This window comes from Dermacentor albipictus, chromosome 2 (assembly GCF_038994185.2).
Source record: "Dermacentor albipictus isolate Rhodes 1998 colony chromosome 2, USDA_Dalb.pri_finalv2, whole genome shotgun sequence".
Taxonomy (NCBI): domain Eukaryota; kingdom Metazoa; phylum Arthropoda; class Arachnida; order Ixodida; family Ixodidae; genus Dermacentor; species Dermacentor albipictus.
The window spans coordinates 206,342,093-206,369,638 of NC_091822.1; the positions used below are offsets into that span (position 1 = coordinate 206,342,093).

General features: G+C 50.6%; 2 protein-coding genes across 2 annotated transcripts in view; one reads left to right on the forward strand and one right to left on the reverse strand.

Annotated features, from left to right (window-relative positions):
- The window catches only part of Prp8 (pre-mRNA processing factor 8), a 397,724-nt gene that overhangs the window by 340,135 nt on the left and 30,043 nt on the right, over nucleotides 1-27,546 (reverse strand). The window contains exon 5 of the mRNA XM_065433711.2: nucleotides 5,083-5,298. Coding sequence (XP_065289783.1) covers nucleotides 5,083-5,298 — 216 coding nt within the window. The remainder of the gene's footprint in view (nucleotides 1-5,082; nucleotides 5,299-27,546) is intronic.
- On the forward strand, nucleotides 9,571-10,469 carry LOC139056469 (uncharacterized). Its single transcript, XM_070534718.1, has one exon. It carries the CDS (start codon nucleotides 9,726-9,728, stop codon nucleotides 10,467-10,469), a length of 744 nt encoding a protein of 247 aa, XP_070390819.1. The 5' UTR covers nucleotides 9,571-9,725.

Consider the following 27,546-nt stretch of genomic DNA (forward strand, 5'->3'; position numbering starts at 1 on the left):
ATTGAAAATTCTCCAGGCCTGGAATAAGAAAACCATGTGCACCATTCTGACATATTGCTTTAACTTGAAAACCAGTGAACATAACTGCATGAAATTTTGTAGTTCTACTAATGCATTTGCTATGAGTCTAGACTGAAAATTGCATTAAAGGGACACTAAAGGTTACCAGAAAGTCAAGTTAAATTGGTAGAGCAATGTTCTAGAACGTCTAAGGCGTCAATATAATCGCGAACAGAGTTTTAGTAACCGAGAAATTGAGGTAAATGCATGACACGATTTGAGACCCCCCAGCGACATTCCGGTACTAAACCGATGACGAAAGGTCTCCCCGTAATTTATGTTACTAATACTCAACTACTCGTATTAAAAATATCATTTCATTCGATTATAAGACGGAAGAAAATGCTACTTGTCTACGTCTACTCGATTCTAACAAAAAATAAGATTTTGATGTTACCCTTCAGTAGTATGGGTGGTCGAAAGGTTTCGTTTTCGCTCGACTCTGCGCGCACGACTCTGTGCCGCGCACGCTTTGGAGTTTCAGTACTTTCGTTATCGCGTCGTGCTGTGAGGGTTCTGCTGGCTCGCGAAACTTTCATTTGGAACAAGCAGCGAGAATGCCACGTCCATGTGATGTCGTGGGAAGCCCTCGTTGCTTTCCCGCTCCGGAGAGCCGGTGTCGAGGCCGCCATCGTAGTACGCAACGACGCCGGCAGTGCGAGCCCTCAGCAGCAGGTCGCGCTCGTCGGTGCTCAAATCGCTGAAGTTGAGCCCACCATCGCGAGCCAATCTGTCGGTGTCAGGGTCCATTGCGACGAGCGTCGAAGTTTGCGTCATAGAATGAAGTACCAGCTTATGGGCGTCTTGCGCTGGAGCTTGAGGTATAGTAGCGGCGCCTGGTGGTGGTGCGGGAAACGACATCTGGGTCGGCTGTGGCGAAGCACGTTTCTAGGCCGAGTTTTATGTCGATTCGCACTTTTTTATGCCCAGTTGCGAGTGCGAAAAGGCTCGTCACTTCTCGCCGACCACGCTGCGAGCTCGCCGCAGCCTATAGTTTAACGAAAACGGACTCTCCGTGTGCCGTAAGACGTAATTCGTTTCTCCTTCCGCTAGCCACCATACTCCCGCTTTCGCTCTGCTGTCGGCTCTGTCTTGGCTCTGTTTCTGGCCACGCATTTGCGTTTTGCGCAGAAAAGCCGTAGCACCGTCTGCGGACGCCGTTGTACTCAACGATGGCACAACGTCACTATGAGACCATGATGTCAGTACTCCTCGATCGGAGGGCGGGCGATTTGAACTGCGCTAGAGGTACGCGGACGCTTCAGAACGCATTTTCTCTTAAAATAAGTCTCTCCTTGGCACGAAACAAGCGTTTCGAGGTTTCTGTGATGGTATTTCAACAGTCCACGTTGACTTAATAGTAACCTTTAGTGTCCCTTTAAGGGGGGACACTGCTATTAAATTAATGTTCATCATCTTTTTCCATCAATATTAATGAAACTTTCCAGTCTTGTTAGGGTTTTTGTTCTGATTTCAAATATGTAATTATTTTTCCAATAGGCCATTTAGTTCTGAAGATAAATGAAATTCATTGTCCATCATTTGCGGAAACAATAGAAAAAAAACTGCGCTACAAAAATTCATATTGACACACGCCTAGGTACTAGAAAACATAAGAAACACAGTGGTAGGAATACTTTTTTGATATATTAAATATTAGTAATTTTATAGCAATTCAATCTTCACTGTTCCAATTGTGGGTGCCCTATTGTCTGATCTAAAGCAGAACTGAAAAATTTTAAAGCATAAATTCCAAAATCTGTTCCTACCCCTGTGTGCTTTGTACACTCAGCTACGAGCCACAACAAAAATTATGCCTCTACCTGCCTTGAAGGCAGAGATATGGTTGCTGCAAATCAGCAAGTAAAAAATCTGTGTTTTGAGAAAACAAGAAAAAAGAAGTGGTCACTTTTAATCAAAAGTGCAGAAAAAATTGTGCACTATTTCGCAGTGAAAGTAGATAAAAGCCACCAGGAATGTAGTCACTTTGACTACGGCCACCCAAATGGCGTTTCCTGGAAGAATTCTGCATGTCCGTAGTGGTCTTGCGCTTTTTTGCAGATGCAACTGCTCGACGGCGGTCCTTCTCCACCATGCGTTTCATGCTGGGTATACCAGGGTTGAGGTGCAGCTCTTTCAATATTGCTGCAGAGGTCGTCTCACAGCCAGCATTGAATTTCATGACTGCCTCAGCTACTGCGGCTTGCACGGTGAACAGTGAAGCATGCTGTTCCTTTGGACCCAGTGCCCATATCAGGGAGTGGAGAGACTCATTGCTGTTCTGAGTACTGCCCCGTAGGCACCGCTCAAGGAGCTTTTCATCAGACAGGCGCTCATAAATGGGCAACAGGGCTTCACAGACATGAGGAGGCAAACTGTAGCAGTGCTTAGGGGCTGCCTCACCCTTAGCGCTTGCTGCATTTTGCCGGCACCACGAGCTTGGTCCTGGTGGACAGTAGCTGTGGTCCGATATCAAGCCATTTGATGTTGTGTGGTGATAAGTTGCCATCACAGCCCTTTTCATTCCTTGCACATCACCCTTGTGAGTCTTCAGGGCCCAGCCATAATATCGTGTCAGCTTCGTGACTAAGTTGTTAGTTAGTTTGCCTTTACCACCACGGCTCTCCTCCAATCCAGGTCCCTTATGCTTTGCGATAAGGTTTCGCAAGCTTGTGCCCATACGTTTCTGTACGTGGTTTGTAGTCTTCCTTTTCCACTGAAATGTATCCATACACTCTGGCTTCCTGCAGCGCAAGGAAAGCGCGACTGTCACCGTCTGAGAGTAGGGTGGTGTACTTCAGATTATGCCGTTGCAGTGACCTTTGGAAAAGGATGAGGGCAGCTTCAACTTCCATTTCGCCGGCCTTCATGGAGGTGTTTTTCTGACAGGCATGGCTCTCCTTCCAAGCTTTATAACTCAGATCATTATCCTTTGGCCCTCGCTCACAACCAGCGCAGAAGTTGCTGAGCACCACATAGTCGATGACTAGCCCCGTAAACAGCTGTATGACGGCGCCTACACCAAGCGAGACGAGTGGCCGCGCGTCATCCAGGAACCTTCGTATGACACGGCAATATTTCCCAGATTTCCAAGCTCCAATTCGTCATACAGTTGCCGAACCAATTGCGCGCACAGTGCCATCTGCTTTTCGGCAGCAAGTGTCGCCGTGGGTGCCAACTTCCTTTTCACATACCGCTGCCACGTTTTCGTATGAAGACCACGGTGGGAGATGTTCATTGTGGCAAAAATATCGTTCAGCGCAGTTTGCCGATTTCCGGTGGCTTGTATCGCGCGCACGGCAAGAACGTTCACAGCAAACGTGTTGCACTTCTGGTTACCATTCACACGGGGCGAGCTCCACGCCGACGCGATATCACCGCAACACGCACACGCGATAACAACCTTTATGGCAAGGCCATATTCTCATTCGCGTTTGCCTACTGTGACGCTACCGCCGCACACCTTGCACTTCACAAACGACATCAGTTCGTTCACGGCGTCCAAACAAACGATAGCGAAGCCTACCTCCACATCGACTGGTGCGGCCGCAACGTCGTCGGCGTGAGTGAGGGAATCCAACTTCCGTTTTGTTGCTGGCGTTGAAGCAAGGACTTGAAGTTTTCTTTTGGCATTCATATCCCTCTGCAGCAAATCCGCATGTTGCAACATTGCAGTGTCATGCCGAACGCGGCAGCTGTCCGTAACAACTTCACTCACTGGTGAGCTGGCTAGGCCTACTTCGGCGTCGTCCACGGCTTGGGCAACATTTGCGGTTGGCGGTGGGCTATTCTCGATGTTTTCCGAAGGAACAGAGCGCTTCTGAAAGTTATAAGTTGTTCGCTTCTTCTTTTTGCCGAACTTGTTCCTCGTGGCGAACTTCCCCGGTGGATTGGACATTGTTCCGCACTTGTCACAAACGTACGACTGAGAACAACGAGGCACACCGTCGTGTCGCCTGCGGAGTGGAGCAGACGACGAGAACCTCGCGCAGCCAACCACAGCACGCGTTTTTGGTCACGTGTGCTAGTCAACGAATCGGATCGCGCGTTCGGACTTCTTTTTGTCCCCGGATTTCAACGTCACTGGCGAACCGACGAAGTCACTTTTGGCGGGAAATTAAAGAAGGAAGGCTCCTCTTTCCGACGATACCAAGATGGCTGCGATCGCGCGCATAGAAAAAGAGCTACGCGCCGCGATAAAAAGGGCTGTTTTTGCGCGGAATTCAGCTCACAGTGATGTTATAAATTGATATTGCGGACGAAATACTCTTCCCTGATATTCGAAACTTAGTGAATTAAAGGAATATTAGCTGTAGATATCAAAAATCTCATTTTCAAAAAATCGATTTTTTTCGCGATTTTTTCGCCGCAAAGAGCCATGTCCCCCCTTAAATTGAGGACGACGCAACAAGCTATGGGAAGAATGATGGGTGTAACATTAAGGGACAAGAAAACAACAGATTGGGCGAAGGAACAAACGTGATTTAATGACATGTTAGTTGAAATCAAGAAAAAGAAATGGGCATAGGCAGGACATGTAATGAGGAGGGAAGATAACCGATGGTCATTAGGGTTACGGACTGGATTCCAAGGGAAGGGAAGCGTAGCAGGGGGCGGCAGCAAGTTAGATGGGCGGATGAGATTAAGAAGTTTGCAGGGTCACAATAAGTACATTACCGGGGTAGTTGGAGAAGTATGGGAGAGGCCTTTGCCCTGCAGTGGGCGTAGCCAGGCTGATGATGACAGTATAATTTAGGCATCACAGATTCCGAAACAAGTGGTTTCCAAAAGCCTCTTGTTTTGCGATTTGATCCTCGCTTCCCCCACGGAGCAGAATGAAATTGAGTGACGTGTGGTGGCAAAGGGTGATCTAGCCCTCGAACTAAATGAATCAGAAAACTGTATTCAGACTATTTGAAAGAAACAGACTTTATGTCTCCAAGGAGATACTGTTGAACATGTTCATTAACTTCTCTATAAAACCTTAAATTGGCACCAGTCAGTAGAAAGCCGAGTACTCACTTGGTCTCTGCAAGGGGCTTATGGTCATAGAACCATTTGCAGACAGGCGAATCCTCATCATTGTCCAGGTCCATCTGGATGGCCTCCAGGGGTTCCACATCCAGCACATTGTCTGCATAATCCAGCGGAGGCTCTTCATCATCGAAGGGGGGAAACCGCATGCGCTTGAAGTGTCGCCGATCACGCTTCTCTCGGCGCATCATGATCCACATAGTTCTGCACAAGTGGAATAAAACACAATGACGAGACCAACCACTGCACAATTTATTGGAAACAAACTTTACTGAGTAGAAAGCAATGCATCAGACTCGCAACTAACTTTTACTGACACCACATGCAGCACCAGCTGCAACAGCCACATTTTCAGTTACACTATTTTATGGCCCAAGCCACAAAAATTATGTCGTCATAACATTATCTTCAATCGCAGCACTACGATATTACAAAGAATGCTTCAAGGCCTCCTTAAGGAAAAAACAAGAAATGCAATTACACCCAAAATGCAAAGTCATGTTAGCAATAGATGGTGCACATTTATGTGCAGTGTCACTTGCAAAAAATATTCATAAAGGCATGTAATCTGCTATGGAGCTTCTTGGCCTTTCCTCTGCCGCCTTTCCCTTCCCAACAACAGGTTCGCATGAACTGTTTCACTTTGTGCACTGCCTCATGAGAGAGTCTCTGCATCCACGCTTAATCCATGTTCATCCATGTACCAGGAGTTCACTGCTGCCATGAGGACACGACAATGAGCCACTGCGGTCATAGCTTATGACAATTCCTAAACCCTCCAACGATTATTGCTAGAAAGTTCCTATATCAGCTAGTGCAGACTGCTTTCGTTAATTCAACCTTGACGGGACCAACAATATTTTACCTAACTATATGATGGATCACATTAAACATGATGCAGACAAAACAGCAAAACACACGAATTAATCTGCCAGTATTTGTCCCGAATGAAATATGCATACCCTTTCTGCTTCCAAAGCAGAAAACAAACCAAGAAATGACGTTAAAACTCCTAAACAAAGTCAAAATGTAATTCACACCCAATTTTTACCAAGGAAAATGGGCAAGGGTCTCATATGCGTTGCACAATGGTGGCTGGTTTTTTAACTCCTGCATTACCACTAAAAATGTGCTCATTTTAGGTTCTTTTATGTTTTAACATTTTATTTGAAGACGCAGCAGCCACAACGAATACTGCGTTGCAGTAAATTAGCATATTCACCAGTGCTTTGGATGCATGTATAGAAGCAGAAATTGCTCAGACAATTTTCAGAATTATTATGTGAAACTTCGAAGAAGCACTTCAAGGAACATGAATGAAAATAATAATTTGCTATTTTTACCATAAGTACCGAGGGTATATAAATCTGAAATAGTCCCCGACAGATATTCCGGACCTCACGGGGACCAGAAAATAGTCCAAACAATCGAACAGCCCGAAAAACTTGTTCAACCCAAAAAAATAACAGTTATTATGCTTAAAGTGGCTTTAAAATATAATACCGTTCCTCATACTGTGCTTGGAGGCAATCAGATTTGCTTGAATTTGTACAAGGGTGATTTTCTGTATGCAGTCTGACAACAAGAGCCACATCGCGTTGGCAATCTCTGTTGCCTGAGATTGCCATGGAGAGTGAAGAAATGAGGCACGTTTTTTTGCATCACTTGGTTCTCACGAAAACACACGAGGTGGCGGCAATCCTACAAATGCGAAGCCGCACACACACAAAAATGCGATGTCTTCAAGACACACCACGTGCAAATACCACAGGAAACTTTAAAAAAAGAATGAATCTCGCATTAAGTGATTATGACGATAGTGGTGACCGAAAAAAGAAAGAAAAAAAGTGCCAAGCCCTGCAGTATTTTGTCAACCAAAGAAGACCGAGCATGGCCTCCGACACATGTCATGCGCTCTCTATTGAAAGCGTGTATCTCCCAATGTTGGAGGCTATAATGTGGGCCATTGGAAGCCAAGTGTGGCCAAGCCAGTGGAAAATCCAACATGACTGGCCCCACAATCGGGCAGCGGGGCTCAGAACGAGCAATTTAGTCCAGAAAATCGAAGGTTGGAACCTAAATTTGTCTGAAAAATCGGCTGCGAGAATACGTTAGCTCCATGGCAGCCCTGACATTGCATTTATGAAGTGCAGAATCTCCATCAAGTCAAAATTTTTGGAGTCCAAGAAATCCATCGGCAATTGTATACAGTGCAGTGCACTTATAACGATATCAAGAAAGACGAAAAATATGATCGTTATAACCGATAATCGCTATATCTGGACTGCAGTTATTAAAAAAAAATGTGGAACATACCTTTGCAGCTTCGAATTCGCTACTTCCTCTAAAGAATAGATAATGTAGAAAGTAGGCCGTGAAAAACGAACTTTATTTCTAGCGCCAATGACCGTGTCAAGGGTTAGGCATGCCGAAATAGTCCAAAATCTGCACTTGCTTTTGCGGCAGCTTCAGCTTCACAATCGCGGTGTGCATGGATTCAAGCTGCTGCACGAACACTGGCAGCAATCCTTTAGCATGCATAAAATCAATTAAGGAGTCGATCGACGACAGTGCACTTTGCGTGGACATCGAAGTCAGGGTCCAGGAGCCACTGTCAATCTCGCTGTCACTGTCGCTGCTGCCGTCGCCACCGTTGCACAACTTTGCCGTCTGTCGAGGCAGCACATCTTCGGGGATGGCCTTGTCGGTGACCTCATCGCAGAACGAGGCAGCACTGTCTGCAGTCAAAAACTCCTCCTTCGACGCACCACCTGCGTCACCAGTAGGAACGAGCTCCCAGAGCTCGGTTATGTCAATGGCTTCCACCGTGTTGGTCTCAGTGGGTCGGGGAAGTTTGTCCTTATGCACAAAACCTGCCTTTTTGAAGCGATTGGTGATGAACCACTGGTGCAGCGCCTCTTCAACATCGGCTTACAAAGGGTCTCTAACCCTTTTCCGCTGATCAGCATGGCCCCTGATAGCTCCTGCCTTCACAATCGCGATGCTCCCAGTTTTCAAGATGGTTGATATCGTTAACTGGGCGAGCTCATACTTCTTCACAAGGGCGCTCACCTTGAAGCCGCATCGAGAGTCCTGCAACATATCCATCTTCGTGTCAAGCGACACAGCTTTGCGCTTTGTCGGTGCCATCTTCAAACTGGGTTGAACCGTTGGTTGCACGCTGCTTCGGTAGCGTCAGCCTGCTATCGCGCGAGAGAGAGAGACGCGGTACCGACGGCACTGCGCCGCTTTGCTTGTAGCTTCTTTTTTTCTTTCTCTCTCTTTCGGAGTGACTGTGGCCGACATGCATGAAGCAGCTAGGGCCATCTTGTGGCGCGCTGCCTACTCAGCTATTCTCTGGTGCGCGGGCGGGGCGGGTCGCTCTGCGTGGTAATGGCAGCAGATGCGAACTTACGGAGGTAAACATCGCCTCGTCTCGACATCGTTCGTTTCAGGGAACTAAGCAACGCAAATGTTACAATTATTTGGCACGGAAAACGCTGTCCAGACGGCAAAATTTTTATTGTTATATCCGATATGCGGTGAATAACCTATCGTTATAAATGTTTTTTTTTCCCCATAGACCTAATGCATAAAATTATACTCTCATGTTGACCTATCGTTATAACCGATATATCGTTACATGTGGTATCGTTATAAGTGGACTGCACTGTATAATATATGCACCTGGATCCTTGTGCTCAACTCTTATATGTCAGATCACACACGAAAATTATGAAAACTTGCCGACTTCAATATCAGCCACAGTAATGCTGATGCTATGCGGGAAAGCAGTAGCTTCGCAAATGTGAAATCGGGTAAGTTGCTAATGTACAGGGAGCCTTTGTTTTTACTCAATACAGCCGACACCTGGTTGGTTTTTTAATGCATTCTTTAGGCTTGCAAAGCAATAGTTGTCAGGTCACAGAGATAGCAGAAGCCTCCTCGTACTTCATTATTGCATTTAACCAGCATTTCTGTGGAAGCGAGGTGGTCTAGCGTGCTTCCAAATGGCGCTGGAGCCTCAACAGGCTTTGTTCAGTTCCTGTAAAGTGCTGTAAAATAATGTGGAGCGTTGCACAATATTGTACAGTAATGCATAGGCGCACTTGCACAGGCAGTGTCCATAATCAGTGGTGGTCTAGCCGGTTTAGGGTTTGGAGCAATTTTTGGAGCAGGCAGAATGTCGTTCTGGAGCAGTTTAGGAGCAGCCACACCAGCATTTTGGAGCAGTTTCTGGGCAGACAAATCCATATTTTTTGGAACACTTGGTGTACTACAGCAGTAGCCTGTAGCCATTTGTGTGACGTCATCCTGATACGCACTGTGTGTGTGTGCCTGAGCCACAGACACGCGCTAAGATAAGCGCTATGCTTTCATTTCTTTGAACCAGTTCTCACACAAGTCATGTGACCATTCTGTCTGTATATATTTCATGACGGTACATTAAAAGAGATCATTCTTGGTCATGGGACGACGAGCGTCTGTCTGACTGTCTGACATGGTGTCAGAAGTGGCTATCTCAAAGCTGGCTACGATGTAGCGCTGCAGCAGCCCGTCAAGAAGCGAACGAGCGCCTGCTTCCACAAGAGCAAGTCCTCCCGGTGACAGTCGTCAAGCAACGCTTCAGCATGGCAGGAATCAAGCCTCCTAGGCCTTTCGACTTCCAGAACGCTGCGGACTGGCCCGCCTGGATGGACGAATTCGACGACTACAGATTCGCATCCGGACTACATGAGAAACCAGACGAAGTACAAGTAAGGACTCTTCTCTATACAATGGGCAGAAAGTCACGGGAGATTCTTCGGTCGCTAAACGTCAAAGACGAAGAAATGGAGGATTTCGACCTCGTAAAGTCAAAATTTAAGGGCTATTTCGTCCATACCAAGAACACAGTCTACGAGAGTGCTCGCTTCAATCTACGCCGCCAACAGCTGGGGGAAACAGTAGACCAGTTTGCAACCGAGCTTAACAGGCTAGCAGACAGATGCGAGTTCAAAGAAATGAAGGAACGCCTAATAAGAGACCGCTTCGTAGTAGGACTACGAGACCACCTTCTCTCGGAAGAGCTACAGATGGATCCTAATCTCACGCTGAGCACCGCTTTGGCAAAAGCGCGTACAAGCGAAACGGTGAAGAAACAGCAAGCCGAGCTAAAAGAGCACGAGGGCACTATCCCAGAAGCTTGCGTCGCCGCAGTAAAGTCAGAGAAAACCCCTGGAAAGAGCAAAAAGTTTACACGCGGTCACAAGCCAGCTTATCGTGAAAAGTCCTGCAGTTTCTGCGCCGGACCATTTCATCCGAGAAACAGTTGTCCAGCGAAACAAGAAAGATGCAGGTTTTGCCGAACGTTGGGCCACTTCGAAAAGGCGTAAAAAGAGACGAGCAGACGGGAATCTTGACGACATTGCCGAAGCTGATAAATTTCTTGGCACGGTCGAGCGATCTGCGAACACACCATCTGAGCACTTCGTCACGGTACTGATAAACGATCATAAGCTCCGCATGAAAGTAGATACGGGAGCCGAAGTGACAGTCGTCGGGCAAAATTTTCCTTTACTTCCGCGTTCTCTGGACAAAGCAGGTGATCTTAAAGGACCGAACAGTGCAAGCATTCGTACGATAGGAAAGTTTGACGCTGAAGTAGCTTGGAAAGACAACCGTTCGAAGCAGACCATCTACGTCGTGCATAACTTGCGCACACCCTTGTTGGGACTACCAGCTATCAAAGCCCTGGGAATCGTTCGCTTCCTAGACGACTTAGCAACTGCTGACGACATCGTAAGCAGGTATCCTAAGGTATTCCAAGGCACGGGTTCCATATCTGGAGAACATACCATACGTCTCGTTCCCAATGCAACACCGTACGCTCTGTCTACACCCAGACGGATTCCTATTCCCATGAAGAAAAAAGTCAAGGAAGAACTGGACAGGCTAGAGAGAGAAGGAATGATACAAAAGGTCGAGGAACCGACAGAATGGTGCGCTCCTATTGTACCCGTAATGAAGCCGTCTGGAGCAGTAAGGATATGCGTCGACTTAACTCAATTGAACCAATTTGTCAGACGCGAGCGTCATCAGCTACCAACGGTAGAGCAAGTTATGGGAAGCTTCCAGGAAGCCAAGGTCTTTTCTAAACTGGACGCGAATTCTGGATTCTACCAGATAAAACTTTCCGAAGAGTGTCAAAAGCTCACTACTTTTATAACGCCGTATGGGCGGTACTGCTACCGCAGGTTGCCGTTCGGGATCACATCCGCACCAGAAATTTTTCAAAGAAAGTTCTCGCAGGTCATCGAAGGCCTAGACGGCGTACTGAACTACATGGACGACATTCTGGTGTACGGCAAGAACAAAATGGAACATGACAACCGCCTTCGGAACGTGCTCGACCGACTGGATCAAACAGGAGTAACCCTTAACAAGGAAAAATGTTGTTTCGCTGTTGAGCAAGTAGCATTTTTGGGCATGATCTTTGACGCCAATGGTGTGCGCCCAGATCCTGAGAAGATCAGAGCAATCAAGGAGTTGCCTCGACCCCAAAACGTCGCTGAGGTTCGTTCCTTATTAGGCATGATGAACCACCTCGCAAGGTTTCTTCCTGATGCTGCGTCTATATCTGCGCCTTTACGCAGCCTCCTCAACAAAGACAGCGACTGGTGTTGGGGAACTCAACAAGAGGAAGCTTTTGAGAAGATCAAGACTACTCTCAGCTCTAACAGATGCCTGGCAAGGTACAACCCCTTGTATTCAACAATCGTTTCGGCGGACACGTCTTCGCAAGGACTTGGCGCTGTACTGCTCCAGGATCAGCCATCTGGCGAAAGACGTCCAATAGCATATGCCTCCAGATCGCTCACAAAAACAGAGCAGAGGTATTCACAAATAGAGAAGGAAGCGTTGGCTTTGACCTGGGCAGCAGAACGCTTCGACGAATTTCTGAGAGGCCTCACGTTTTTATTTGAGACAGACCACAAGCCCCTCCTTCCACTACTGGGTCGCGACCCTCTCGATTCTCTTCCACCAAGAATCCAAAGGTTCAGAATGCGTCTTATGCGGTACTCGTTATAGGGGTATTACTCAGGCTCGCGCGTGCGCACCTGACCCTTCTCTGGATCGCACAGCGCCGGCGGAGCGGCAGTCGCTCCCTAGCACTTTCGCAGCAGCCCTAGCAGTCAGAGCTGTGACCCCTAACCCGCGGTTCGCAGTGAGTTGCGACCACGGCGGGTTCAGGCCAGTGGGGACAGGGTGAGTCTCGACCTAAGGTGTTTATTCACCTTGGTGTACACTGATTCCAACAGACAACAACAGCCACAACACATACAAATACAGCACAAAACACAACCGCAGCGGCGGAGAATTCCGCACGTCTGGGGTGAAACAAACCGCACAATGTGGGAGCCACAAAAGAGGCTGATAAGAGTTCAGCTCACCCAAAGTGGTTCCGCGCTCGGGCCCTGGGGCGGTGAGTCGCACACAAAGGCCGGGCGCAACAGGGGGGACGGCGTGCGGCGGTCTCAGCGGCGGATTTGAGATGCGGCCGTTCGCTAGCTCTTCCACCGTGAGACAAACGGGCCTCGGGGGAATAGCGCTTCTCCCGAGCGGCGGAGAGAGACTCCCCGGTTCCAAGAAAGGGAAAGGAGGGAACGGGGTGCCTTGGCTGCAGCGTCGCGGCCAGGCGCGAAGAGCAGCGGGAGTGGCGAAGGTGCCCTCTCCACGCTACCCTCCGCGAGCGAGCACGTGATTATCGCGTGATAACCGCGTGGCCGCTCCGGAGATATCGGGATGCGCGTGCGATCCCCACATCCCCCCCTCCTTAAAATAACCCTTTAGCCGCTAAGAGGCCGCCGTCACCTGAGGCTTTCCTGCGAGAGGGACATGCTACTCCGACAGCAACACGGTTTGAGTCCATCCATGTTGGTGAGGGAGCAGCTCTAGCTGCAGACCGTCGTTGTCGCCGTGTAGGTGGTCGCGAGCCAGGCCGGAACGTAGGAGGATGGTACGGAGCAGCTTGACAGCAGCGGGATGCAGTGGGAGGCAAGAAGGGCGCTGGGTCCGGGTCATCTTGCGTCTCGGCGGCGTCACCTGCCCAGTCGGACGTGCCGGGTCCGTGGTGGCGAAAGGGTCCCTGGATTTTTCTTGGCTGCCTCGATTACGCTGACGCGATCCCCGAACCAGCCTCGATATGGCGCAGGACAGCTCTTTTGATGTTCTCGGAGGTCGATGCCCTCTGGTATGGTCGATGCCCTCTGGTATGGTCGAACGCTTTTCTTCCGGTTCGTTCCGACACAGCTCGCCCCCTCGCGGGTGTCGGCACGCAAGATCGGCAAAGGCGCGCCGACCCACCCCGACGATGGCTTGCACCTCGCTGCGCAGCAGGGGTCCACTCTGTCCTTGCGGGAGAAGTCTACGCTCGGCCTTGAGACTGGATGCTTGGTTGCGGGGCTTGCAACTCGGTCGCGGAGCTGTGCGGTGCGGTTCGGCGAATTCTGCGCCGCTGCGACCATTCCGGACCGGAAGTCGCCCGCTGCACCTCTCACCTCGCTGTTAGCCGCCGGAGGATGTTTTCTCGCCGCCTGTTGCCCGCACTGCGCTGCTGACTGCTTGCGGCCTGCTCGTCCCCACCAGGAGTGGAGATGGTCTTTCCTTTTTGCTTGGTGGTTGTTTCACGGCTCCCGACGGGCGGTCTGCTGCTGCGACAATTCTGTTAGCCCCTCTCGCTTCTTCCAAAGAGAAAGCACGTGCTCGCTCTGGAAGCCTGCATGCTAGACATCGGAGGAGCATTCCGTCCGATATCACGCACAATAAAATAGCCTCCGCGAACCGGACAGAGTTAGTTCTGCCGAGATCGCAAGTTATAATGCCGCACCGGGCTCGAACCTCGAGCCGTGCCACCCGATGCCGCTGCCTGCGGGCGCGGGGGAGCATTCTCCTCGGGCCACTCGTTCCCTCTGTCATAGTAGGGTTTGAGATCGCAGACATGCACCGGTCGGCTGATCGGTCTTAGCTTCAAGTCCGCCAGCCTGTACACCAGCGAAGAGACAGTCTCTCGCACCCGGTACGGTCCTGTCCATTTCGGCGCCAGAGAAGCTGAGAATTTCTTACTGGCGTCGCTCAGGACGTGATTCCGTCTCAACACCAGGTCGCCCACTTTGTACTGAACTTCCCGATGAGAGCGGTCGTACTGCGCTTTCTGCTCGGCACGTGCAGTGCTCAGGTTCCGTCGCGCTTTTCGTAAAGCCTCCGTTACCTTCGCGCGCAGCCCAGTCGCATAATCGGCGCGTGTCGACGAAACAACCAGTTCCGTGCTGCTTCGTTCCTGTAGAGTAAGTTCAACCGGATTCAACAGCTCCCTCCCAAGGTTGAGGGTGGCGGGTGTATACCCAGTCGATCGATTCACTGTCGACCTGATAGCAAATCCAATTTCAGGAAGACAAGCGTCCCACTCATTGTGCGTCCCCGCAAATGCAACTAGCATGTGCTTGATGTTGCGGTTCACACGCTCAGTGGGATTCGCCTGGGCATGGTACGTGGTTTTTCTCCTGTGCTTAATGCCGAGAGCTGCACAAGAGTCCACGAAGAGTTTGGCAGTGAAGTAGGACGCATTGTCCGTTATCAGCTGCTCAGGATAGCCGAATCGTGTAAACACCTCGATCAGCTTTCCCATGATAACGCGTGCCGTCAGCTTCCGCAGGGGGAACAATTCCGCCCACTTGCTGAAATGGTCTGTGACTACGAGAAGGAATCGGTTCCCGCTCGGTGTCCTGGGGTAAGGCCCCATGACGTCACATGCCGCAATTTGCCACGGTGTTCGGCTATTGATCGGCTGCATGAGCCCGGGTGGGCGTCCACCACGCGGCTTCACGCGTTGGCACACCTTACAAGAGCGGGCGTAGCGCATCACATCCCGCTTCATTCCAGGCCAGGTAGCAAAGCGGCACAACTTTAGATAAGTCTTAGGGCCACTCGCATGCCCAGCCAGGCACGTATCGTGAAAGTAGCGTAAAAGTGCTCCTCTCAGCGTGCGTGGAATCACCGCTTTGAAGGACTCGTGTGTATCCTTCTCCGCGGGAATGTATCTCAGCAGGACGCCGTCAGAGTCTAGCAGGTAGGAATCCAACGCGCTCACAGCATTACCAGCTGTTTCAGAGCGCCGCGCACCCACAGCAATACCAGCTGCGTCCATGTGCGCCGCGGCCGCGCCGCCGGGCTCCCGGAGCCCCTCAAACACTTTCTTACAAAATGGATCCTCCCGCTGTGCCTCTAACAGCTCCTTTCTGCCGAACACGCTCCCCACAGAACTGACGCAGTCCAAGTGGTTCACGCTTTCGTCCTGAGAAGGGGGTTCATCCGCCCTTCCTTCGGGACCAGCGCCGTCGAGCATTGTAGCAGTTACTCTACTCTTAGGCTGAGTCACTGAGGGGTCACGATGGGTATTAATATTACCCCTCCTGACAACCTCAATCGTCGCAGCGGTTAGTCCGCTCTCAAGCTCAGTTTCGGGCGAGGTGAGTTGAGTAGTAATATCACTCTTCTCACAGTCAACGGGCGCGCGCGAAAGTGCGTCCGCCACAACGTTGTTCTTTCCTCTCCTGTAGCGAACGGTAATATCGTATCGCTGCAGGAGAAGTGCCCATCGCGCGAGCCGGCCGCTCGGCTCTCCTAAGCGCCTAAGCCAAGTTAATGCCATATGATCGGTCTCAATTATGAATGGGACTCCATCAATATAGTAATCAAACTTTTTGAGAGCGAAAATGATCGCCAGACATTCCTTTTCGGTCACGGAGTAATTTTTCTCTGCGGCAGTCAAAGAGCGGCTGGCAAAAGCTACCGGGCGCAAACTACCTTCGTGCTGTTGGAGCAAAACCGCTCCTAGGCCAAGGTCGCTGGCGTCCGTATGAATGACAAATTCTTTGTTCAAATCAGGTAGCCTTAACTCGGTGGTTTCCACGAGCGCGTTTACGAGGTTGCGCAGTGCCTCCTCTTGCTCGGGACCCCACCTCCACTGCTCACCTTTCCTCAACAGCATTGTCAAGGGGGCTTGCAGTGCAGCGCAGTTTGGGATGAACTGTCGATAGAAATTCGCCAGCCCCAAAAAGCGTCTCAGTCCGCCTATGTCTTCCGGTGACGGGTAGTTCAATAATGCCTGAACCTTGTCATCACACGGTAGAAGGCGTCCGTTATCCAGTTTAAACCCCAGTAGCGTTACTCGGGTTGCCGCAATCTGGGTCTTGGTCGGGTTTAGCGTTATCCCCGCAGACCTCAGACGCTCCAACACGTCCCTGAGATGGCGTAAGTGCCCATCAAAGGTACGCGAGTATACCACAACATCGTCCAGGTAAGCAAGAGCGTGGTGCCACCTTGCGTCACCCAAGACACGGTCCATCAGGCGCTGGTAAGTTGCAGGCGCACCGACAAGTCCGAATGGCATACGGGTAAACTGGAAAAGTCCCCTGTGACAAGTGAAGGCAGTCTTCTCTCGGTCACTGGGATCTACCTCCACCTGAAAGTATCCTCTGCTTGCATCGAGCGTAGTGAAGTACTTCGCTCCGCCAACGTTGGATACGATCGAGGGAATGCTAGGAAGCGGATATGCGTCCTTGCGTGTCACCTCGTTCAGGCGGCGATAGTCAACACAAAGGCGGGGCGTCCCATCCTTTTTAGGAACCAACACCACAGGAAAACCCCATGGGCTGTCCGATCTTTCAACAACGCCTGTATCGAGCAGTTCGTCCAGAGCGCTGTCTAGTGCTTTCCTCTTAGCCAAACTCACCGGCCGAGGATTACACTTCCACGGAGAGGCGTCGCCTGTCTCAATTTTGTGCCTGTATAGCGCAGTGCAACCAGGCCGCTCTGTGAATACGGCATCATATTCAGTCAGAAGCGCTGAGAGGCGAGCCTTTTCTTCCCCCGACAAACTGCTTGAGTCGTCCAGCAGCGGGTGGTATCGTTCGCCCCTCACTGCGGCACAGTCTGCCACCGCAGCGGGGGTTACGGGCTGTGCGGGAGGGGAGCAGTTCCCCTCCGCGCCTCTTTTCTCAGCGCGGTTGGCCGGACGGCATTTCGACCCGGCCGCAACCGTTCTGAGGGACCTTTTCGGGAAATCGTTTGGTCGGTCTGCGCGCGAAGCATCATCGAACGAAGTTGTCTCTGACGCTTTTTGAAATGAAACGAAAGGTTTCAGGGTGCCACATGCTCGCTCCCTATATCCTCCGTTGCAGACGTCAATAACAATGCCCGTCTTGGCGAGGAAATCTCTACCAAGAATTATAGGAACCGACAGGCCGGGAAGGTGAGCTAGGCGCTGTCGCCTCACCCGCTTCTCCCACCGCACCACAAGCCTAGCAGCACAGCTCGCGTGTGCCGTGCCGCTGGCCAGTCGGAAGGTCACTTTACTCTCTCTCAGTCGGACAGCGCTCCGACGGAGATGTTCACATACCTCGTCGCCAAATAGTGAAGCGCTTGCTCCTGTGTCTAACAGCGCAAAAAACCTGCGCCGGGCGACTGTAACCTCTATGAGCGGGACTGGCGTGTCGCTGGGTAATCCAAAACGACAAGCCAGCGGGGCAAGGAGTTCATGTGTCTCACTTCTCACCGCTGTAACCGCCGCCGGCCATGCAGCATTGCTCACCGGCGGCCCCGCTCGTTTCCCGAAAGCGCGTGCTCTCGGTTCGCAGGCTGTCTGCAATCCCGGGCGTAGTGCCCCGGCTGGTTGCACCGATAACAGAGGAGAGCCGGCCTTTGACGGGCTTGGCGTCCAGTGCCTCGCGCCGTTTGACCGTTATTCCTCTGTATCGACTGCTCCCTTGCAGGCACGCTCTGCTCTCGCATCATCGAGCCGGCATATCGACCACGATTCTGCATACCTCGGCCATCGGCAGCGCATGCTGCACGCATGGCATAAGTGTACGGATCGAGAGCCCGGTCAGATAAGCCCCAACCGTTTCTCAGTGGTCCGTCACTGAAAGCAACCACACCATCTCCACCGGAACGAGTGCGAAAAGTGTCCCCGTTCCACGCGCATCGCGGCTCAAGTGCCCTCGACGCTGGGGGTGGAGGTCGGTATGAGCGCAAGGCGAGTATGTCCGCCTGTATGCGCTTTGCCTCCGAGGCCAGCTCATCCAAATCCCTGAACTTGCTGCCTCTTAGGTACGCTGCGAAGGTGGGATGAGCTTGTCGTGTGACTCTCTCCACCTTATCGCAGTTCGGAGCGGTAGGGTCAGCGGTACGATAAAGTTCGTCCATCGCCCTGACGTACTCGAGCAAGGATTCGTCCGGATGCTGAGTACGTAGCTCCAACTCGCGCCGCAGACGACGCTCGTAATCTGCGGGCAGGAATTCCTCGCGTAATCCCGCTCGGAACTCAGCCAGCGTGCTAGACCGGTAGCCAGTAAGCCGGAACCAGCGGGCAGCGTGATCAGTTAACGACACTGGTACGACGCGTTCCAGTATCTCGCCATCGGACAGCCCCGTTGCGCGCTGGTAAGTCAGCACGCGATCGAGGTATTCGTTGACGCTAACTGAATCATGATACCCGCTGTAGGTGGGTAAGTCCACCCTCACTCTCGGTCTAGCAGCGGCGGCAGATGTCAGCAGAGTGTTCTGCACGGCACCTGTCAACCTCTCAATCAAGCGCATCGCATCCTGCAACAGCGCCTGTTGAGGCTCGCTCTGGCCAGTAATGCCTGGCACAGGAGCAGAACGCGTCGAGCAAGTATGCCGCAGTGGCTCCATGCTCTCCGCAAACACTGGCGAAGGGTTCGGCGTAATGTGCCTCACGCCTTCAAGGGTACGAGGCTCGCTCTGGCCAGTAATGCCTGGCACAGGAGCAGAACGCGTCGAGCAAGTATGCCGCAGTGGCTCCATGCTCTCCGCAAACAGTGGCGAAGGGTTCGGCGTAATGTGCCTCACGCCTTCAAGGGTACATCCTGCCGGAGAGAGCGCCTCATGTGTCGCGCTACCCTCTTCGAAGCTTATCAAATTCCCAGGGCTAGTGTTCGCCGCAGGGCATGACTGAGCGGTAGCAGTTACCGCCGCTTCGAATTGTTGCCTGTTGGTAGCAACCTGCGACAGCGTATACAACGGCTGTAAATCAGCCCCGTATGCTGCCATGGTTCGTTCGTGTCGTGGCAATCACTTACACAAACAGACTCAACCTGTCACACCTCTGGCCCCACGTTGGGCGCCAAATATAGGGGTATTACTCAGGCTCGCGCGTGCGCACCTGACCCTTCTCTGGATCGCACAGCGCCGGCGGAGCGGCAGTCGCTCCCTAGCACTTTCGCAGCAGCCCTAGCAGTCAGAGCTGTGACCCCTAACCCGCGGTTCGCAGTGAGTTGCGACCACGGCGGGTTCAGGCCAGTGGGGACAGGGTGAGTCTCGACCTAAGGTGTTTATTCACCTTGGTGTACACTGATTCCAACAGACAACAACAGCCACAACACATACAAATACAGCACAAAACACAACCGCAGCGGCGGAGAATTCCGCACGTCTGGGGTGAAACAAACCGCACAATGTGGGAGCCACAAAAGAGGCTGATAAGAGTTCAGCTCACCCAAAGTGGTTCCGCGCTCGGGCCCTGGGGCGGTGAGTCGCACACAAAGGCCGGGCGCAACAGGGGGGACGGCGTGCGGCGGTCTCAGCGGCGGATTTGAGATGCGGCCGTTCGCTAGCTCTTCCACCGTGAGACAAACGGGCCTCGGGGGAATAGCGCTTCTCCCGAGCGGCGGAGAGAGACTCCCCGGTTCCAAGAAAGGGAAAGGAGGGAACGGGGTGCCTTGGCTGCAGCGTCGCGGCCAGGCGCGAAGAGCAGCGGGAGTGGCGAAGGTGCCCTCTCCACGCTACCCTCCGCGAGCGAGCACGTGATTATCGCGTGATAACCGCGTGGCCGCTCCGGAGATATCGGGATGCGCGTGCGATCCCCACATCGTTCACGCTCACACATGTCCCTGGTAAAACCATCGCTACAGCGGACACTCTTTCTCGAGCCAGAGGGATGAACACGAGACTGTCTATCGGGGAATTGTCTGAAGCTGAAGTCTCGGCTCACGTGGATGGAGTCGTACGATATGCGCTCTCAGATGACATGCTCGATTGCATACGCTCAGAGCAGGCAACGGATCCCGAGTGCGCATCGTTGCTCGAAGCTTGCATGCAAGGTTGGCCCACAAAGGATCGGCTACCGCAAGTTCTGAAACCATTCTGGGCGCATCGTGGCAACATCACGGTTTGCAAGCAGTTGCTTCTAAAGGACGCCAGACTAGTAATCCCAAGATCTATGCGGAAAGAAATGCTTCAGAGAATCCACGAAGCGCATCAAGGTATTGCCCGCTGCCGCGCAAACGCCAAGGAATCAGTCTGGTGGCCGGGAATTAGCCAGGAAATTGCAACAACGGTAGCCAACTGCCAAATTTGTGCTGCAGAGCGCACCCAATTTTCCGAACCGATGATCCCATCTGAAACAACGGAGCTTCCATGGGAGAAAGTCGGAATTGATTTGTTTGAAATGAAAGGAGCTGTCTATCTTGTTGTTGTTGACTACCATTCCAGGTATCCTGAGCTGGCCCTACTGGATCAAGGAACATCGTCACAGGTGGTCATTCAGCACCTGAAAAGCATCTTCGCTAGGCATGGGATACCGAAAACGGTAATATCGGACAACGGACCACAGTTCGTCTCATCTGCTTTCATTGATTTTGCAAGAAAATACGGCTTCAAGCATGTCACAACGAGCCCTCGTTACCCACAAGCTAACGGGGAAGCTGAGCGCATGGTAGGGACTCTCAAAAGACTACTGAAGAAAGCGCAGGACCCATACATTGCCTTGCTGAATTATAGAAACACACCGGGCCCAACCAGCTATAGCCCAGCGCAACTGCTAATGAGCCGCCGCTTACGCTCACGAGTGCCATGCATGCCATCTGCTTTAAAACCGCGAGTGGTAACCATTTCTTGGAAAAAGCAGGACGAAAAATGCAGACAGAAACAAAAGATATATTTTGACAGACGTCATGCTGCGAGACCTCTTCCCAGTTTATCCGCAGGCAACCAAGTATGGCTGAGAGACAGATGCGCCGAGGGCACAGTCCTTCGTCCTTCCTCAACACCAAGATCCTACTGGGTCCAGACTGCAGGGGGCACCGTACGCAGAAACAGACGCCATCTGTTCCTGCTCCCAAGCGGAGGAGAAACCAGTCCCGTCCCGGCCGAACAGCCTCAACAAAGCAGCCCGCCAACGGACACGACTGACAACGCGGACATCGTGGCTAAGCAATCGTGCGACACCCAGGGAACCCTTCCACCGAACGAAACTTCGAGACCCGAGCAAAGAACTACGCGATACGGTCGCGTCGTACGAGCGCCGAAAAGACTCGGCATTGATGACTGATTTGCAAAGTGCTTTCTTTTCTTGGTAGGCACGCAGTGCTTGTAAAACGGGGAAGATGTGACGTCATCCTGATACGCACTGTGTGTGTGTGCCTGAGCCACAGACACGCGCTAAGATAAGCGCTATGCTTTCATTTCTTTGAACCAGTTCTCACACAAGTCATGTGACCATTCTGTCTGTATATATTTCATGACGGTACATTAAAAGAGATCATTCTTGGTCATGGGACGACGAGCGTCTGTCTGACTGTCTGACAATTTGGTGAAGCTTGTTATTACTGTGCTATCAGCAAGTGCTGCTCAACAGCAAAGCAAGACAAAGCCAAGAGCGGCCTTCCAACGAATGGTATACCATGCATGGTATGTTGCAAACATTTATTTGGGTAGGCAAGAAACTTACTTTTGTAAATATTTCAATAAAATTTTGTAGGCTATTGAGAACAAAGATGCGCACCTCAGCACAAGACTGACATAATATTACAAATGAGCTAGAACAATCTGCACAGTAAGGCACAAGACAATAGGTGATAGCAAATGTCTTATGTGCCTTCCAAATGACAGATGTGCTTTGATGTGCTTTACCGCACTAGACAAAATGCTTATTATACCCAATGACAATACTAGTAGCTCGACAAGAGACCATGCATCTGTAAACAGCACCAAGATGAGATGCTTCCTCCGGTGTGTCACAAAGATGGTGATAGCGTTGGAGAACAACATTCGTACCATCCCGCACACTTGCTTTCGTTGCGAGACGGTTTTTCTGATTCCCTTTTGTCTTGTGTCCTCTGGGAATAGATACAAGTCAACTCGGCGTAAACATCAACTTTTATCACTCATACCCGACTGAACTTTTGAGGCACTACTGAATAGGCCTAACAGCCAAGGCAGTGTGCCCTTGCGAAAATTGGCTGTTGGCCGACGTGACTGGCAAGCTTTCCACAAGCCGTCACACGGATAGCTCGCCACTAATATGTTCGTGTAAGTGGCTAACTGGCGATCAGTTCCAAGATCATGCATCCGTGTTTTCAACAACCGTCCAAGCCGGAAACTACTGCAGTCATGCATAAATGTTCACAGATTGAAAGAAAGTTCCAGCTGCATGTGCAAATGCATGTATCTGCGTGCTTGAACACACGTATGTGATACCATCTGCGTGCCTTCCAGTGGCTAATGGGTCCTATATCTTCACACATAGGCGCTGCTTTTGTCACCACTCCTTTTGTCGGCGTTAGGTATAGGAATTGTTTCGATTGGTGTTGATGACCCGGATGACCTTTGTACCTCATAATCAGATTCTGGTTTCACACTGTAAAAACTCTAGAATTAAACTTCTTTTGTTCTGAAAGCAACTGAGCGCCATGGTAAGGCTGTGTGCAATGCATCGACCTCAGCAGAGTATTTCATCAAATGAAGTCAACGACTGCATTTTCAGACATGCCTGATATTTCGGATGTCTTTGCAGCACCGCCACGAGCCCCACAGAATCAATGTATAAGGACACCTGAAGTTTTGGATGCTCGAACCCCCGCCGTCCAATTTCCCAGACTTTTTGATGCTACGGAAGGTCCTTTAGATCCTCGCGCAGCGTCCTTGCGAAGGAAATCAACTTGCAGCCAAAGCATATCAGCGCTTTGAACCACAACTAGCCGAATCTAGCCGTCACACACAGATTTGGTCTGGCCACGCTGGCTATGTTCATAGCCGCACTTCCGTTTTCGGTGGAGTTTCCGGAGCGGCGCCATTTCGTTTGTTTGCGCCGGCCACATTTTGGCTAGCGTGGTGTGTGGTTGTGCTGTTGTGTCAAGTGTGCTCTGCGACGCTAGGCCTAGGTGCTTCGACGCTCGTCAGCGAACTCCATTGTTCGCAAATTGAGGATTTCACTCGCCTTCGATGGCCCCCACTCTGTCTTCATCGTCCTCGCCGATGGCATCGAAGCGTGGAAAGCAGTACCGTCGGTTAACGATGGAGAAGAAAGCTGCCATTATTGAGCAAGTCGGTGTCGGCGTACAGTGCCGACATGACCCTTGCTTAGATCGAGGCGAATATGATCGCATGCAACCGGAAGGCCATCCAAACAACAATCAACAAGTTCTTCAAGTCACTGCAGCTATAACACTGGCTGCCCAACGATGCACATGTACACAATAAACCGGCAGTCGGCTGCATACAGAGTTTTTGAACGCCTCATTTTATAGCCACTTCACTGATGCTTTGGCAGGGTTTCGAAAGCCTGGTACTTCGCCCTTTACCTCTAAATCCGAGAAAAAAAAAAGAAAAAAGGTGCGTTTTTTTGCATGCGTCCATTTTTTCGGACTGCCCGAATTTTCGGACGTTTTTATGTTCCCTAGAGGGTCTGAAAAATCAGTCGTTGACTGCATACGAAAAATAAAGCATTAGAGAATAGATTCGCAAACTGAATTATTTGAATGTTCCCAAATCGATTCATATAGTTGAGTGCAGTCAACATCCGATTTTTTGGACTCTGTAGGAGCCGAAAAATCAAGCAGTTCAAAAAAACAAATGCATGCCTTTTACTGTCCCCAAGGGCTCAAATCGCCACAGGCATGTTTGAAACAGCTCTGAAGGCCTGTCAGTATACTTTTTAGGCACATCTGTACTCGTACTGTGACAGGAGATAGCGGGTGCACATGTGTTTAATTAAGGAACACGTACTGTGTCCCATGATAATTGCCTCGTCCAACCCTTGGTATGCTTCACCACAATACCTTGCATAAGCGTCACCGCGTAACACTGCTCTATTGAGGCAAAGCTGAATTTCAGGAACCGGCATTATGCAATGCGTCATGCTTACCGAGCTTCGAAGCCATTGGCGAAGGTTACAAAGGCGGAGGAACCGGCATTATGCAATGTGTCATGCTTACCGAGCTTCGAAGCCATTGGCGAAGGTTACAAAGGCGGAGTCGATGCCATTGTTAACTGCGGTGAATTTTTTTTATGAAAAACATGGCACCAAACAGCAAGAAGCTTGGTAGCAAATGTCAAAATAGTTAGACGCAGTGTTGCCGTGGTGGTGGCCATGGCTGCTAGCGTTCCTGCATGCGAGAGCGCCTGTTCAAGGCGGCGAGGTAATCAAAATGGCGACAGTGGTGGCTTCGATCAATGCCGTTTTGGACCAGCAGTCATGGCAAAAAAAGTACAGAAAATCGGACCGTGAAGTGTTTTTGGGTCCGAAATTTCGGAAGGTCTTATATATTCATATAGTTGAGTGCAGTCAACATCCAATTTGTTGGACTTCGTAGGAGCCGCAAAGAAAGCGTAGGAGAGGCCCCGGCTAACTCGGATCAATTGAGTGTGTGGCAGATGTAATGGGCTGTTTTTCGCAAAGGAGCACTGGGACTGGTGTGCCAAACACCAACGTTGCCATAGCAACTGCGCTCCTGAAGCTCTAGCTGCTGCTCTCGGCCTCTAAAAAGTGATGTTTTTCGGTCTGTGTGTTTCTCGCAGCACATTCTGTTCACAAGAAAAGCTGATTTTGGAGCGCGGGGTGTAATCTTGGAAGTTGTGTTTTGGGTCTGTGAGTGTGTCAGCCAGCAACAGAGTCACTCAAGTACCGTATTTATTTGATTCTAACGCAAACTTTTTAAAAATAAAATGGGTCAAAAATTTGCGTGCGCATTAGACTCGAGTATGACCCTAAATCTGTGTTACCATATTGCCATCGGCATTTCAATATGGCTGCTCGTACACGCTTCGAGCCTAGCTGCTGTAGCATTCTCCATGTGCTGTAGTACGTGTGCTTAGGCAATGCTTCCCTTGGCTTAAGTTACAGTAGACTCTCAATAAACGGAACTCCAAGGGACCGAAAAAATTAGTTCCATTTAACAGGAGTTCCGTTTACTGAGAGAGATGTGCAAAAGTGCAGATTCATGTGCGTGCACTCTTAATACCATTTTATGGAACTCTAAGCACTACATAAAGGAAGAAAACTGGAAGAGGTTTTGGTACAGCACTCGCAAAGTTTATTTGGCAACAATTAGTCACTGCGCACTAAAAAATGCACCAATTTTGCTTTGTTTGAGTCCTTGGAACTGCATCTTTAGGATTGTTTTTTTCATGGCACTTAAGCTTTGGACAAACATTTCAGATCCTGGTTCCTTCAGAAAAAATTTTTTGAGATACTGCACAGCTGATTCTGCTCTTCGAAGTGTGGTAGGCTCCACGGTAGCTACCCCTTCAGATTCCTCTTCTGGCTCACTTTCTTCTTCATCACACACCTCAGCAACAATGCTCTCCACCGTGTTTTCAAGGCAAGTCACAATATCAGCATCAATGTGCACGTACTCATCAAAGTCGAGATGGATTTCCTTTAAAGCACACTGCTCTACTACCTCCTGCCTATCAAGGGCATCTTCACCGTCACATTCAGGCAAATCCTGCAAGTCGGATGCCTGGTCACTCCAAAAAATTGGCAGAGGCTTAGCTTAGCTAAGCCTAGTGGATTGCGAAAGCAATCTTCTGTTCAGGTTGTAGAGTTCCATACTGCTCATCGAACATGTCGATGCAGTGTCGTCGCCATTTAAAGCATCCATAAGGCTTGCTGTCGAACGATCAGGTGTCGCCAAAGTCGCGTCAGCATTGAGAGCATGCATGATACTTGTAGATGCACCCAGATCAAGAGATGTTGAACGCATTCGCCTAGCTGCTTAATATGCACACCGTTTAGCTAAATGTTGTTCCCGCTCTTCATCCATTTCTTCCGCACGCCGCCATTTCTTAGCTGCAGCACATCGTTGCAGCTTCACCTTATACACATCATCCGACATACCATGGAGGATTCGCTGGGACGACTGCGACGAGCCGAGTTGGGGGGCCGCTTTTCCACAGCTGACATGACGTCACGTAGAGCAAGCGCCTCCCCCACAGCAGCAGCGCGTGGAGGATTCACTGGGACGATTGCGACGAGCCGAGTTAGGGGGGCCGCTTTTCCACAGCTGGCATGACGTCCCACATAGGTCACGCTAAAGGTCAATGGTGGATTGTCCGGGACAACGGCCAAGTGCGGAAACCTCGAGCAGTATTGCTTTCGCAATAAAAATCCCACGTGCCTAAAGCAATTTGCTATAGTATTAGCAGCCAGCTGCCTCCAGGCATCGTCAATAAGATGAATGGCGCCAAGAATGTCCACCTTGTACTCCTTATTCTGGTTCATACACGCCAGCATCCTCTGTAGGAGGCCCTTGCGGAAGCAGACTTTCAGGGCTTTAACTCCCTCATCCCTGGGCTGCAACAGTGCCGTGGTGTTAGCGGGGAGAAACTCCAACTGAATCGACTTTAGTCCTGTTACAGTCCCATGTCCAGGGCAGTTATCAACAAGGAAAAGTATTTTCCTCTTTTGCCACAAAAATCGCGCATCCTCGGTGAGCAGCCATTTGTTGAAGAGGGCTGGCTGACCTTGTCAGCCAGCCCTCACTGCACAAGAAGTCTGTTACCCCGAGTTGAAGGACAAACTCTTCTGCCTTGGCACGGATGAGTGGTCCGTTGATGGGAATGTTCTGGCTCCGGGCTCTCTTAAGCCACAATACGAGACACTTCTCTAGTTCTTCGTGGTCGCCTCGTCACAGACGCTTCCTCTGGGGCCTGAATCGCGAACTTTCGAAGACATCCCGTAGCTTCTCCTTGTCGTACAGGATCCTTGTTAAGCTGCTTTTCGGGACACCGTGCTTCATCACGAGCGCCGACTTCGTGTAACAGCCACTTTCGAAGTCAAGAATTATGTCCATCTTTTCAAACGTAAGCGCATGGTGTGCACGCTTCTGTGCCGCCATTGAAACAACACATGCTAGGTCTCAACTTCGCGAGTGATTACAGGCCACCGATGTTGGAAAACGCCAACTCGGCACTGAAGCAGGAATGGCACCACGACGGCACGAACGAGGCGGCGGGAGCTAAGCCTTGTAACCTCAGGGACTTGAACTGACGAACCACTTGAATAAGAACTGTGCTAACACAACACAAGAACTGCTCATTCGTTGCGCCAACAAGGCTGACTACCAACGAGCTGAGGCTTACGACTAAAAACAAGAAACAGCCAGAACCGGA